Below are 12270 nucleotides of genomic sequence, written 5' to 3' on the forward strand. Positions count from 1 at the left end.
TCAACTGCCGGGCCATGGGAGCCAATGACGGGCTTGGGACTAAGAGTTCCGAGTTCCACTTGTTTCTGTAGATAATGAAGCCATCATGTTTTTTTTTCCTTCTTCTTTTGCGGTTCATTGCCCGCGCTGTACCCACACGGATCCGAAGTGTCAAAGCTTCTTGGTCCCGGTTCGAGGCCGGTTGCTCGGGGCGTTACCGCTTTCGGTGGTGATGTTGACGTTGGAGTGTAAAAGTCATTGGAGCGTGTGCCACGTTTGTTCCATGACTCGTGGGTTCATGCATTCATTGAGTATGTGCATGAGCTTGGAACATTGCATCTTGGCAGCAACAGCCTCATTCACTTCAAAATGCTACAATTATCTTCAATTGAAGTAAATTCATTCGTCAATTGGAATGAATTGTCAACTGTAAACCGTTGCAATTGGAAATAATTGGGTCATGAAGCAATAACGTTACCAGGGCTCTACTCCGTACAGTCGAGAATGCCCCGCTAACCGTCATCTGTCATCAACACCATCTCCAGATTCTGAATCCGTCCCCATTCTGCGCCCAGAGAAACAGAAATCACATAATTCCCCCGACCACCAATCAATGGCACAGGCACAGGCAAAGGCGCAGGCACAGATCAACCTTAATGGCCTCGGTCTACAGCTCCCAAGCTCTAGTGGATCCTCAGCACCACCGACCCCTCGCCGGCCCCTCACACCAGCGGCACCTCCGACGGGCATAGTCGTCTTCTCGGGTGGTAGCGCCGCTAACAACCTCGTCGATGTCTTCGAGAGCGTTCGAGAAGCGAATCAGTGCACCCTGAGCTACGTGATACCCATTTCTGATAATGGCGGTAGCAGTAGTGAGATCATTCGTGTCTTTGGTGGACCTGGTATGTTCCCATTTCCACGTGTCTCTTCTAAATGCTACGCCTAGTATTGACTGGCAGGGTTCTCTAGGTATCGGAGATGTGAGGTCCCGACTTGTTCGTCTTATTCCGAACGATGAAAGTTCTGAGACGAGAGCTATCAAGCACTTCTTCAACCATCGCTTGCCAAAGGTCTACACTGAGGCCAGATCAGAATGGTTTGAGATTCTGGAAGCGACACATCCTCTCTGGAATGACATCTCATCGCCCAAGAGAGAACTCATTAGATCTTATCTGAATAGCTTCAATCTAGAGGTCGTGAAGCGCATGAAACCGAGCAGTCGCTTTGACTACTCTGGAGCCAGCATTGGAAACCTCTTCCTCACAGGCGCCCGTCTCTTCACCGGTAGTTTCGAGGCCGCCATCTACCTGCTGAGCTCAATATGTTCAGTGCCGGATAGAATAGCAGTCCTTCCTGCGCTAAACACCAACTTTGCTAGCCATATCGCTGCTGGTCTTGGAGATGGCACGATAATCACAGGTCAGAATGACATCTCGCATCCCAGCGCTCCAACCGCCGCTGTGCCTGGAGCATCAGCCGGTGTGCACAGCCCAACAGTATCGCGACAAGAGCAAACATGGGATCAAGACCACCACCATGTTGAAGACGCGAATCTACCAGGGACATTACCTGCATTACGCCGACCCGCCATTGCGTTCTCCAAAGAGCAAGAAGAAGACCTACCCGCAAGGATCGCTCGAGTGTGGTACATCAACCCATATGGCGAGGAGATCAAGATGCCCGCCAATCCAAGAGTTCTAGACGCCCTCCGATCTGTGCACAGCGTAGTATACAGCATTGGCTCCCTATTCACATCATTAATCCCAAGTCTTGTCCTCCGTGGTGTCGGCGATGCTATAGTTAGCCTGCAAGTGCGCAACAAGATCCTCATTCTCAACGGCACAACCGATCGCGAGACTGGCCCTTCGACAGCGCCCTTCACAGGGTTGGACTTTGTTGGAGCTATCGCAAATGCTCTTGCTGACTCAAGAGGTCTACCTAAACCCACAGAAGAGGAATATAGTCAATATGTGTCGCATGTCATTTACATCGAAGGACCAACGTCACCCAAGGTGGACAAACCGCTGTTTACACAATTGGGTATAGATGCGACGAGGCTGTATGGGCCCAAGGATGAGAAGGGAAGAGGTGGACGGTATGATGCCAAGGCTCTGACGCAAGCGCTTGAGACTATCATTGGAAGAAAGGATGCGCGGTCTGATAGAAGCCGTCGAAATACACTGGTGGGTTAGTGTTAATGGTCAACTGGGGTTGCTTTAATGAGACTTGAAGAGGGTCATGAGGGCGTCTCAGTTCACACGGACGGGGTCATCGGCCTTAAAGAAAGATGAGTCGATCAAATATGATAAACATAGAAAAAAAGTGTATTAGATGGTATATCGCCGTGGTATGCATTCAAACTCCAGGTCTGACCATAATGCCATTTCCACCACAATTCTCAAGACGCCAATCGCCCAATCCAACCCAACCAAACCAAATCCTTTCCAAGTACTCATTTCCAAGGCCGTGACCCAATACTTCCTCCGCTCATTAGACCTCAGCCGGCGAAAAGATCAAGTATGCCATCACAACAGGCCAGGCTGTCGATAATAGTAAAGCGCCCATGACTGAACCGAGAGACATTCTAACGCGATCGTAGGGACCCTTCCATCGGTCAATCAGAGCGCAGGTGCTGAAGATCATGGCGCAGGCGTAGAGTGACGATGCCCAGAAAATACCGAGGAACATGTCCGAGTGTCGGTCTTCAGGACTGAGGACGACTTTCGAAGTGTCGGGGACAAAGGTTGAGGAGAGATTGTTACCCATTGTGGGGGATGTAAGTGGTGTATGCAAGCAAGTATGCGATGTGTGGTGTTTAGGTATGAGTGGTGGAGGTTGAGTCGCAAAGGAGGGTTGCAGCAAAAATCCTTGGAATTAAAAATATTTGGTAGGGGTTATTAAGTCACTCGCCAGCGAGGAAGAGAAAAGAATGAAGAGAGGATTTTTCAGCAAAGACGAGCCGCTCGTTCTTTGAAGAAGAGCGAATGGCTCTGACAAAAGAGAAGAACATGTCGTATGAGACCCTACAGGGGTTATACCACCCGTCACAACTGCAGCCAATGGGAGTCTCAGGGCTGCGATTCACTGAGGCCGGGGCCAAGACGACCCGGTCGCGGATGCGTCTCGTTGGTTGAAACATCTGCGACTCTGCAACTCGGGGACCAATTGAGGATATTCCTTAAGCGCGCGGACAGTGTGATCAGCTTTAGTCTAGTTGTGACCTGATGATGATGAGGCCATTCACATTGTCACAGACATTTATAAACTCTAACTATTTCCCTCCTCTCACTTGATCATTCTCTACTCTTTGAGACCATTTCTTCGGCCGGTCTTGATCAAATGTTTGGTCGGTCAACTCCAGCCTGTTTTCAGATCTGTCTCAGATCTGGGACGATACCGGGATGTGACGCTGGTAAAACCTGCAAGCAAAACAGCCATAACACTCCACTAGCCTTGTGAAAAGGTTCGATAATACCCCGTATTTAGACGACTTATCGCTATTTTATATGTATAGCATTGATTAATATTGCTTGGCTCGATCGTTCTTGGCGGAGCTGAAACGGGCTTGTTCATCCAACTTCTCGGATCGGGGGCAAGCCGGGCTGCTCCACTCTAGGTAGAGTCCCGGGCATTCGGGAGATGCATGTGAATTTATCGGTCTTGGATGGATCGTGCTTTGGGGGAGATGATTCGATCGAAGATTGATTGAACTCTATTCTGCATTGGCATAGTCAGATGTTCGTCTGAAGTCATAAAGTACCTGGCGATGGTGGCGGTCGAAAGAGCAAAATGCCCTGAAACCAACATCCCCACTACTGTTTTCAGTGCCTGGACTCTAGGGTATGTAGAATGCGCAGCTGACATCTGATCTCCTTCGATGGCTCTTCCTATACTAGAGCACAAGAGCTCTATCAAGGAGTAAACTGAGATTTGAATAGTGAGATAGTTCGATAGGTGCTGTTGCTCTTTTGACTCGTAAAACGCGTTGGTGCGGACGGCAATGCGAGTCTAGAGACTAAGTCCTAGGACTGAGCCAGGATGTGAGTAGTTCTCAAGACCTTCTGGCTAAGAATGGACCAAATGAAGCTTTTGCCGAGATATATTTAGACTAGTCCGAAAAGCAGCTATGATAAGTACATAATGGGGATACTGCTGTGAAGTGCTTTGGAAGTGCCCATAAAGTCGAACATTCAGCAGCAGCAGAGGAGATGGAAGCATTAGCTAGGCTTTGGGTGTTTGTCCCTTCATCGTCTCTTTTGCCGCGTATATAAAGGGCAACTTGACGTAAGTGGGAACCCGAAGGGCAAACTGAAAAGTAAGAGCATTTGACACTTGTTTTACTGGTATTGGATATTTTATGTCAAATTTGAAGTTCCTTTGTGAACTCTAGGTAGGTGGCCAAGTGAATGCCATGGAAACTTCTGCTGCTGCCCAATTACAGCTTGCATATCATATTAAGACCAAACTTTCTCTACTCATCTAAAAACTGTTATTGGTGTAGTGGCTTCATCTTCTGTTGTAAGGTTTCGCGGGGATTCTCCTACTATACATTATTTCTATCATCACGATAAAGTCAAATCACTAAACTTTCAGCAGAGGACTTGTAAACTCACAAACAGGTATAAATACCTCCATCTCCCACGCTCATAAGTCACAGGTCTTGTATCTTGATCATCATATCTTCATAAAATACTACTAAATCAGTCATATCGATCCCTTAACACCACAGACAAAATGACCATCTACCACGGACTCCAGACCCAGATATCCCGTCTCTTGAACATTGGGACTAAATACCCCAGCTACTCCAAACTGATCTACAATAGCAACGGGAAGATAATCAACTGTATCTGCGGGCCCAAGATCCAGCCGCGTGTGTTCAAGAAGCCTGATACGGTATTCTACAAGCAAGCCAAGCCCTCCAAGAAGATGTCGGAGGAGGATACAGGGGAAACGGATGTCATCTGGCGTACTACGGAGAGCCGTGATAAAAGAAATTCTTGAGATGCTACCCTGTCAGCGGATAGGATTGAGGCTCGGGTCGAGTGACTGAATGGTCGACGTGATACCCAGACATCAGCGATGAATGACAGCTGACTCAGCTCATTGCACCGAACACAAGAACGTCACGCTCGAACGACGCAAACATGGAGAAGAGTATCCATGAAGAAAAGGCAGTTATCTCCAAAAGAGATAATCCAGAAATACCTGAATTGAAGTGAGATCGTGGGCGAGACTCAACGAATGCCTCTCCCTTCTTCTCTTCTCGCTGCCCCTTCACCTATCTATTCAGGACTCTACCCAAACCGTCCCGCGTTACACTCGGCAAGCTTCATCACATTTCAGCAGGGATCAATAGCTTATAAAGACATAAATAACTAAGCTTAAATCCAAGAATAAATGACATCTACTGGGGTCTTCTCGAGTATATGCTGTACCACACGGCTTCCCCGCTGCCTCCCCACATCGAGCCTTGTGAGCCAGATGGTTAGGTCCCGAACCCAATAGGTCCAGCTGTATCTATCCATCTATCTAGGCGTGTGCAAATTATAACCCTCCCTCAAGAAATATAACGCCATGTAACCGCAATGCCATGTGCTGTTGATGACCCGTGACGTGTACGCCTTGTCAGATCTAGTACCAAACTCTTTTGCTCCCATTACCCATCGTGTCTAAGACCCTAAATCGATCAATCGTAATACCGGGATCTTGGGATCCTCCGGTAATAATCATCTGCATTATCATACGCTTCATATCGACGATCAGCTTCTGAGACCTGAAACGGATCCTGATATGCTGGGTAATGGTATTGCTGGTGGCGAAATGTCCTCGGAATGCGCCGGGAGTCATGGCTACTAGTCCTGCTACCTGAGCGAGATGTTGCTCGAGAAGGAGAAGCGGTATGATAATAGTACATCTCTTGTTCCTGTCTCTCATCCCCATGGAGTCTGCAAAGAGAGGGGAAGAATGCAGAGCCGCGGTCTCGGGGCGCACGGCAGCCTGGTGTGTTGCATCCATGGGCGTAGCAATAGCCACCAGGGATTGTTGACTCATAAGAGCATGAAGGGTCAACGCAGGCATGAGTTTGGCAAAAATGAGAGTTGGGATGGCTGTCCTGGACGATTTCTGAACAGTCTGCTCTTTGACAAGTATGTCGGAAGCATTTCTGGGGGTGGGCGTGACCATGTCCGTTCGCAAAGTCTGGGCATCCAGGCGCGGAGCATAAGTCTACATTGGACTGTTAGTTTTGCAAAGACCTGAGAAGCAAGCACCTACGCATATGGCACCATCTCATAATCAGGCCGTTATGGGCATCCCGAGGCTGCAGGCAGCCCTGTTGATCGCACTCATGCTCAGTACAGAATCTTGAATCTCCTTGGGCAAAGCCGTTGCAGTCGTGTAAGAACTGGCATTTGTAGTGGTTCGCACAGAGCCTCGTTGGAGTTTTGTCGGGATCCCAAAGAGAGTAGTTCTTGCAGTCTCTCGAAGCTTCACAGTGTTGATGCCTATAGCACTTTTTCTTGTCTCGACCCGCCATTTCATGATCCTCTAATTTGAGTGTTTTACGGTGGCAGTCGGCCACTTCACAATGGTGTTTCTTGCAGTACCGTTCAGAACCATCCCGGTCGGAGTCGCATTTCGCCATCTTGCACTGGAACTCTTTGGAGTGCTCTTCACAATATTGGGAGTTCTTATCGCGTAGCTCGTAGCACTGCTTGTCTTTGACCTTTGCCTTACAGGAGTCTGAGGGTATCAGCATCCAGGCTTGGAACTCGACCTCGGGTAAAGGACTTACGATCGCGGCAAAGCCATGGCTGGTGACCAATATTAGAGTAAAGAAAATTGCCTCCTTCGACATCCAGCACCTTTGTATCGCATTTAAGCCAAGCACACACAGAGTCTGAGAGGAGTCAGCCATATCGGAAAGAGGAATTGGTCGGCTGCTCACGGTCGGCGCAGAACTTATCCTTTGAATGCTTGCTCAACTTGCACCCAGGTCCGAAATTACAAGCATCTAGTAAAATGAGTCTCAGATTCCATAAGAACATTAGGGTTATGCTCACGCTTATCGCAGTGGACTGAATACCCCTTGTGCTTAAACTTCCCTACCGGCTTATGACACTTGTCCTCATGGCATTCTCGTATAGATTTGCTGCTACTGCTCCTACTGACCCAAGAGCTGCCGCCTTTGCCGCTGCCCATGGTGAAGGATCTGGCACAGGCTTGTGTAGAAATGTTAGTCCCCGACAGACGTGGGAAGACTAGATGCGTGACAATATATACTTGCCAAAGTAAAAGTATACTGAGATATGTCGGTGATCCAAAATAAGCTCGGGTTGATCAGTATGGGAACATACTTAGTCGAGTTCGTCAAATTGCGTTTTGACAGCTGTATCTCGGGGGGCATCCATCCTATATAGCTCTGGGCTCAGCGCCATCCAAATCCTCGACACGGACTGAGGTCAAGGTACGAATTAGCCGAGATCAGGCATATTCGCTAGAGGCTTAATCCAGTTCGTTTCGTGTAGCTATGCTGAAAGGAGTTACACGCAGGCTGGGCTTCCATAGCATGCTTGATATTGTAATACCCCGGGAGCCAAGGATACAAATGTTGCCTGCCTGTACACCTTGGCTCCCTCTGCCCGCTGTGATAGATGATGAGGCGCAGTAAAACGCTTGATGGCACCTTAACTTCGTCAAACGAAATCAGCCACGAGCGCAATCATGGAGGATGCTAGGTGAGATTCGTCAACCAAACTCCCTAGGTAAGTTGATGGAAGGTCGCTCAGCAATCATTGCCAGTAACGTTCTTAGCAATCGCAAACTTGGAGGGCTTCGGAGTCAACTCACAGCATCGACCTTCCCATATTTCGCTACTTGTCTGGGTGCACGCAAGTACTGATATCGGCACTACCCTCCTTCTTGGTAGTCAACCCTTTCTACATCCCAAACAGCATTGAGGGATACGAGGCAACTACCAAACAGAAAGGATGGGGGTTCAAATTTCATGTCTTGAGCCTCATAGTTGTGCATGCTGTGACAGTGATTGTGCTCGTGTAGCGAATAATGTCGTGGCTTGATCACTTGAGTTGCATAACTTTGCTATCCTAAGTTCTGTACCCGCTGAGAGATAGCTCGTATGCGTCTTTCTTTGATCTTGAGAGATATGGCCGGGCGTTCGTGACAAAGCTGAATATTGTTTGCGCTGCGCAAACTCCATGCTGGCAAGGCGGCCATGTAACTAGCCAAGGCGCCCTTGGGACACAGGGAAAATGCAGTATTTGTCATAAGGCGTCCTAGGTGCTAGACACAAGGTGTCATGTCGATTTCCTCCCATGGAGATCTATTTCTGTCAGCATCTATGGTATGTCGTAGTCTATAGGCCAGTCGCTCCTGTGCTTCACTTGACAAACATGTCACAATATCGGAGAATTCGCGAAGTGACTGATGCTTGTGCCGGTTGCCTGAGGCTCTCAGGAACTCATCTTGTTCTCATGGCATAGAGTTTTAACGGATGGAGAGAGGGAGAATAATCGAAAGTGAAGCTCGGTGATTGATCGTTGGCAAAGAGCGTCCATAGACATCGCCGAAGGGAACTCGGTTGATGCTGTGATGTTTGTTAATGGAATCCTCGACATTCATTACTTGCCACGCACGTTTAGCAATCTAAAGACAGCCTGACCTGAAACATGATGTTATTGTTGTTGTGCGAGTTTAGGCAGCGAAAGTGGTCACGGGCAGTCGTTGGGAGAGGAGATGAAGAATGACATTGGATGTTTTTGATATTTGCTAAGGCATGAGGAACCAACCGTTTCCAGGGGCCTCCCAGGCAGTCGAAATGCGCTATCCACTTCCCCCAAAAAGCTATCGTCTCGTTCCTCGGCTCCTGCTGAACTTCAGTCCCACTTTGTTGCTCCCGCATGCATCTTTCCGTTCCCCCCCTACAGCGCATCGTCTTTTTGTGATTTTTGCTCTCGCAACTAACAACACACTTTGGACCCAACAAAACAACTGCCGATATCATATGATCGCATCAAGTGCTGCACAAAGCCGTTGCACTGCCGCGAATGAACCTGCACTACTCAGTGCAACCGCGCCTTGGAGATGTTCGCACTTGGTAGACAAACACCAACGCAGATAACGATTTCGCCTGGACCACCAAATGACGAACTTTCTATACTTTGTCACGTCAGTCTTGTGCTATCTCGTTTACTCCTACAGTTGATTAGATGACACCCATCCTGGCAGATGATACGAACTCACCTGAGGGTAGACCAACATAGATACCTGTGCTGATGGACTCGGCGGAAGCCACAGCAGCCTCAGTCTGAATACAACAGGCTCGCGCTAGCTATCGGCCATCCTTCGAGATAAGTCTGGTGACAAAACGCAGTGACAGCGTCGACTCCTGGGGCACGACCAAGGCAGCGATCATGGTATGGTCATAGCGAGAGTAAGACGACACTTCAATATGCGAGGTGGCTTGAGTTGAACCAAGGACATCAGACCAAATGGGTAGCCATGGTTCTCCCAGACCCAATCGAGGTACAAGCTTGACGCCTAACTGTCTATTAAGGGACAGGTACTCATCAATCGCAGGCAATCCGATTTCTTGAGCCACCCAACGATCGTCGATACCCTCACTCGCAAGCACTGCTTTCAATCCGTCAGTCATACGCAAACGCAGCATAGGACATAATAACGAGGCTTCTTACCTGAACCGACACCCTCCCGACATTGACTCATCGGTGATTGACAACAATCGGGTCCGCCGTCATCTGTCTCTCAGCTGCGTCCATCTCAGCGACAGATCTTGAGAGCGGGTGTCGAAGCATTTAAATATGACCTTGACCCTTGCACATTGTCCTTCCTCCATATCTTCGCAAGATCTGCCAGTTTGAGATCCCACTTTGAGCTGCCAGGGGTTATGGAATGCTCACCTAAGCATATTCATCAAATCCCAGGAACTGCCAGCCAAGCAATCTTCTGCATAACCGATTGTGTGACCATATCGACTTGGCAATAGGCAAACCAGGCCAGATATGCCGGTACCATCTCAGGGTGTCTTCATCGGGCCGAATCTATGAAAATTTCTTTCCCAAGTCATCGGCAGTTGGTGTGATTGCTGGCTAGATCGGACGAAAAAGATGGAGGGAAGCAGTAACGTGGCACAAAGCCGTTGGGATGCTTTCTTCGGTAGGAACTTCTTCCTTGTGAGAAACTGTAGGACCAACGCTCGTCCTGTTTCTCTTCCGTTCTGTGTCTCTTTTGTTGCACAAAGACACGTTTTGCCACGGGGCATCGACTATGACTTCTTTGGAGTAGTTCGAAGTATTGAAGAATGGCCCATACAAAGCATCAGGAGGCAGGAAGAGAGCGTTGTATCATGTCTGGTGATGAAAAATCAAAATACTGCCAGGGCGAACCACCTCCAGGACCTAAAGATACTGTCTTCCGACGATGAGAAGACTGCAAGTTCACAAGCACTGGAAATCGAATCATGCTGTTAGATCTGAATAATTATGGTTACTTGTGTATGCGTACAGGTTTCTCATCTGACGTTTTCATCAACAGGTTCCCCATGGCTCGCCCGATATGAACTCAACCCCCCTCAACTCCCGGACCACATCGCACGTCCTCTTTCTAGAACTCTGACGTCTCCCCAAAGAACTCATACCAGCCCCTGATCGAGACATATACTTCCAAAACTATTTCCGCAATCATTAAATACGCCATACATCGAAACACTCCAGGTTCGTTACCACCCTTGTCTGGACTTGCATCTCTAGATATGTCTCAGGGCATGAAACACAGGTCAATATCAAGACTGTACTATCAATACTGATTAACTGTAAAGCACAACACAATCGCCCCCGATGTATGCGTCATTCCATATACCACAGGAGAAGTATTCAACTCAGATGCGAGTTGCTGAAAAGATGATGTTCATGGGGCTGCCCCATTTCAAGGAGACTCAGTCGAGATGCAAGGAATGCAACAAAAAGGTGGATAGCCCAGGCCAGATATCGGTTGGCTATCAACTTCGGAATAATGTTCCTTTCATGACTGTCAGGCCTGTGCCTCACAAGTCAAAGTGCAAGGTTCGTTCCCCTGTCCCTTCTCGGTTAAAGTTGCGAGTCATCTTCTGACGTATAATCTCTAGCGACCATTGGTTTAAGGCATCATTTAAGGCATCTATGGTATCTGCCGACGCTACACTGGCTTGTATTCAAGCTATCTCTTGGGCATGTGCTGGCTGGGTCATGCGGCACTTGGGGTATTCATGAGATTTGCCGAAAAGAACTACGGAGGTTCTCGCTCGAACCCAACTCACATACGTTAATGCAGATTTGTAGTTAACGTATTTGAACTTTCCAAGTTGATCGGTGCTTGCTTAGCTGCTTGTGTGACGTTCTGAACCTATGAAGCAAACTGCCGGGTCTGAGGAATGACGCTCATCTCAGTTCCTAATGATCAAGTCTAGCTTTCGACTCGCTATTCATCTTAGGATCTACCCTTGCCCTTTTGATATCTACAGTTGGCCCGATGCCGCAGTCCGAATCTAGGTCAGTTTTCAGTCTCTACAATCTATACAGGCTCCTCGATCTGATACTCCACTTGCCTTACACAACACATCGCTGCTCCTATGATTTTGGTCCGAGCTGTCCCACACATACATTGCTAGCTTACATGACCAGAAGAGCTGAAATGGCTGAGCTGACGCTTGGCAGACTTTTGGTATCACTTTCGCAATGCCGAGTCCCAATTGCATCTTCCAGTCTCATACGCATCTTCGGATCTGCCATATTCTTCTCATCTCCCATTATAAAGCCACCTGATTCCCTTCTGCTACCCTAAGTCAATCTTAACCATTCTTTTCGAGTCCAAGCTAACGTCAAGCTCTCGGATAGGCGTTTCTGACTCCAGATTACGAAGCAATCGCGGTATATTCTTCCGACACCCCAGTTCTGCACCGAAGGCCCCGTCAAGTATAATGAAAACACGGTTCGATTAAATATGCTGAAGAAGTTCTTAATTCTTAATCAGATCGACGTGCTGGTCCTTGATCCCCGAAGAAAGAGCGCCCGGACTCCGGAGTAAGCTGCACATCCATAATCCGAGACTCTCAAGATCCTCCTTATCATCCCATGCTGGTGACTCTTGATGTTCATAATGGCATCTGGCAACTATACGGAAATAATCATTCACCTTGATCACTACCATGTGGGGTGAGTCCATTTCCTCGGTAAAATCCACGAGTGACTGGCATTTGTTCTCTGTGTTTCCCAA

General features: G+C 48.2%; 5 protein-coding genes across 5 annotated transcripts; 2 read left to right on the top strand and 3 right to left on the bottom strand.

The window, feature by feature from the left end:
* Positions 1-592: 592 nt before the first annotated feature.
* Positions 593-2171, top strand: FMAN_04961 (uncharacterized protein; the record flags this gene model as incomplete). The annotated part of the gene is made up of 2 exons (XM_041828269.1): positions 593-881; positions 949-2171. The coding sequence occupies 2 exons, from the start codon at positions 593-595 to the stop codon at positions 2169-2171; spliced, it is 1512 nt and encodes a 503-aa protein (XP_041679149.1).
* A 298-nt stretch (positions 2172-2469) lies between these two features.
* On the bottom strand, positions 2470-2745 carry FMAN_04960 (uncharacterized protein; the record flags this gene model as incomplete). Its single annotated transcript, XM_041828270.1, has 1 exon — positions 2470-2745. One exon carries the CDS (start codon positions 2743-2745, stop codon positions 2470-2472), a length of 276 nt encoding a protein of 91 aa, XP_041679150.1.
* Positions 2746-4713: 1968 nt separating this feature from the next.
* FMAN_04959 (uncharacterized protein) lies at positions 4714-4983 on the top strand (the record flags this gene model as incomplete). The annotated part of the gene is made up of 1 exon (XM_041828271.1): positions 4714-4983. The coding sequence occupies one exon, from the start codon at positions 4714-4716 to the stop codon at positions 4981-4983; it is 270 nt and encodes an 89-aa protein (XP_041679151.1).
* A 685-nt stretch (positions 4984-5668) lies between these two features.
* On the bottom strand, positions 5669-7182 carry FMAN_04958 (uncharacterized protein; the record flags this gene model as incomplete). The annotated part of the gene is made up of 5 exons (XM_041828272.1): positions 5669-6207; positions 6256-6723; positions 6776-6880; positions 6929-6994; positions 7044-7182. The coding sequence occupies 5 exons, from the start codon at positions 7180-7182 to the stop codon at positions 5669-5671; spliced, it is 1317 nt and encodes a 438-aa protein (XP_041679152.1).
* Positions 7183-9331: 2149 nt separating this feature from the next.
* Positions 9332-9726, bottom strand: FMAN_04957 (uncharacterized protein; the record flags this gene model as incomplete). Its single annotated transcript, XM_041828273.1, has 2 exons — positions 9332-9633; positions 9696-9726. 2 exons carry the CDS (start codon positions 9724-9726, stop codon positions 9332-9334), a joined length of 333 nt encoding a protein of 110 aa, XP_041679153.1.
* Between the last annotated feature and the right edge of the window lie 2544 nt (positions 9727-12270).

Source organism: Fusarium mangiferae (genome assembly GCF_900044065.1).
Source record: "Fusarium mangiferae strain MRC7560 genome assembly, contig: FMAN_scaffold003, whole genome shotgun sequence".
Classification (NCBI taxonomy): Eukaryota; Fungi; Ascomycota; class Sordariomycetes; order Hypocreales; family Nectriaceae; genus Fusarium; species Fusarium mangiferae.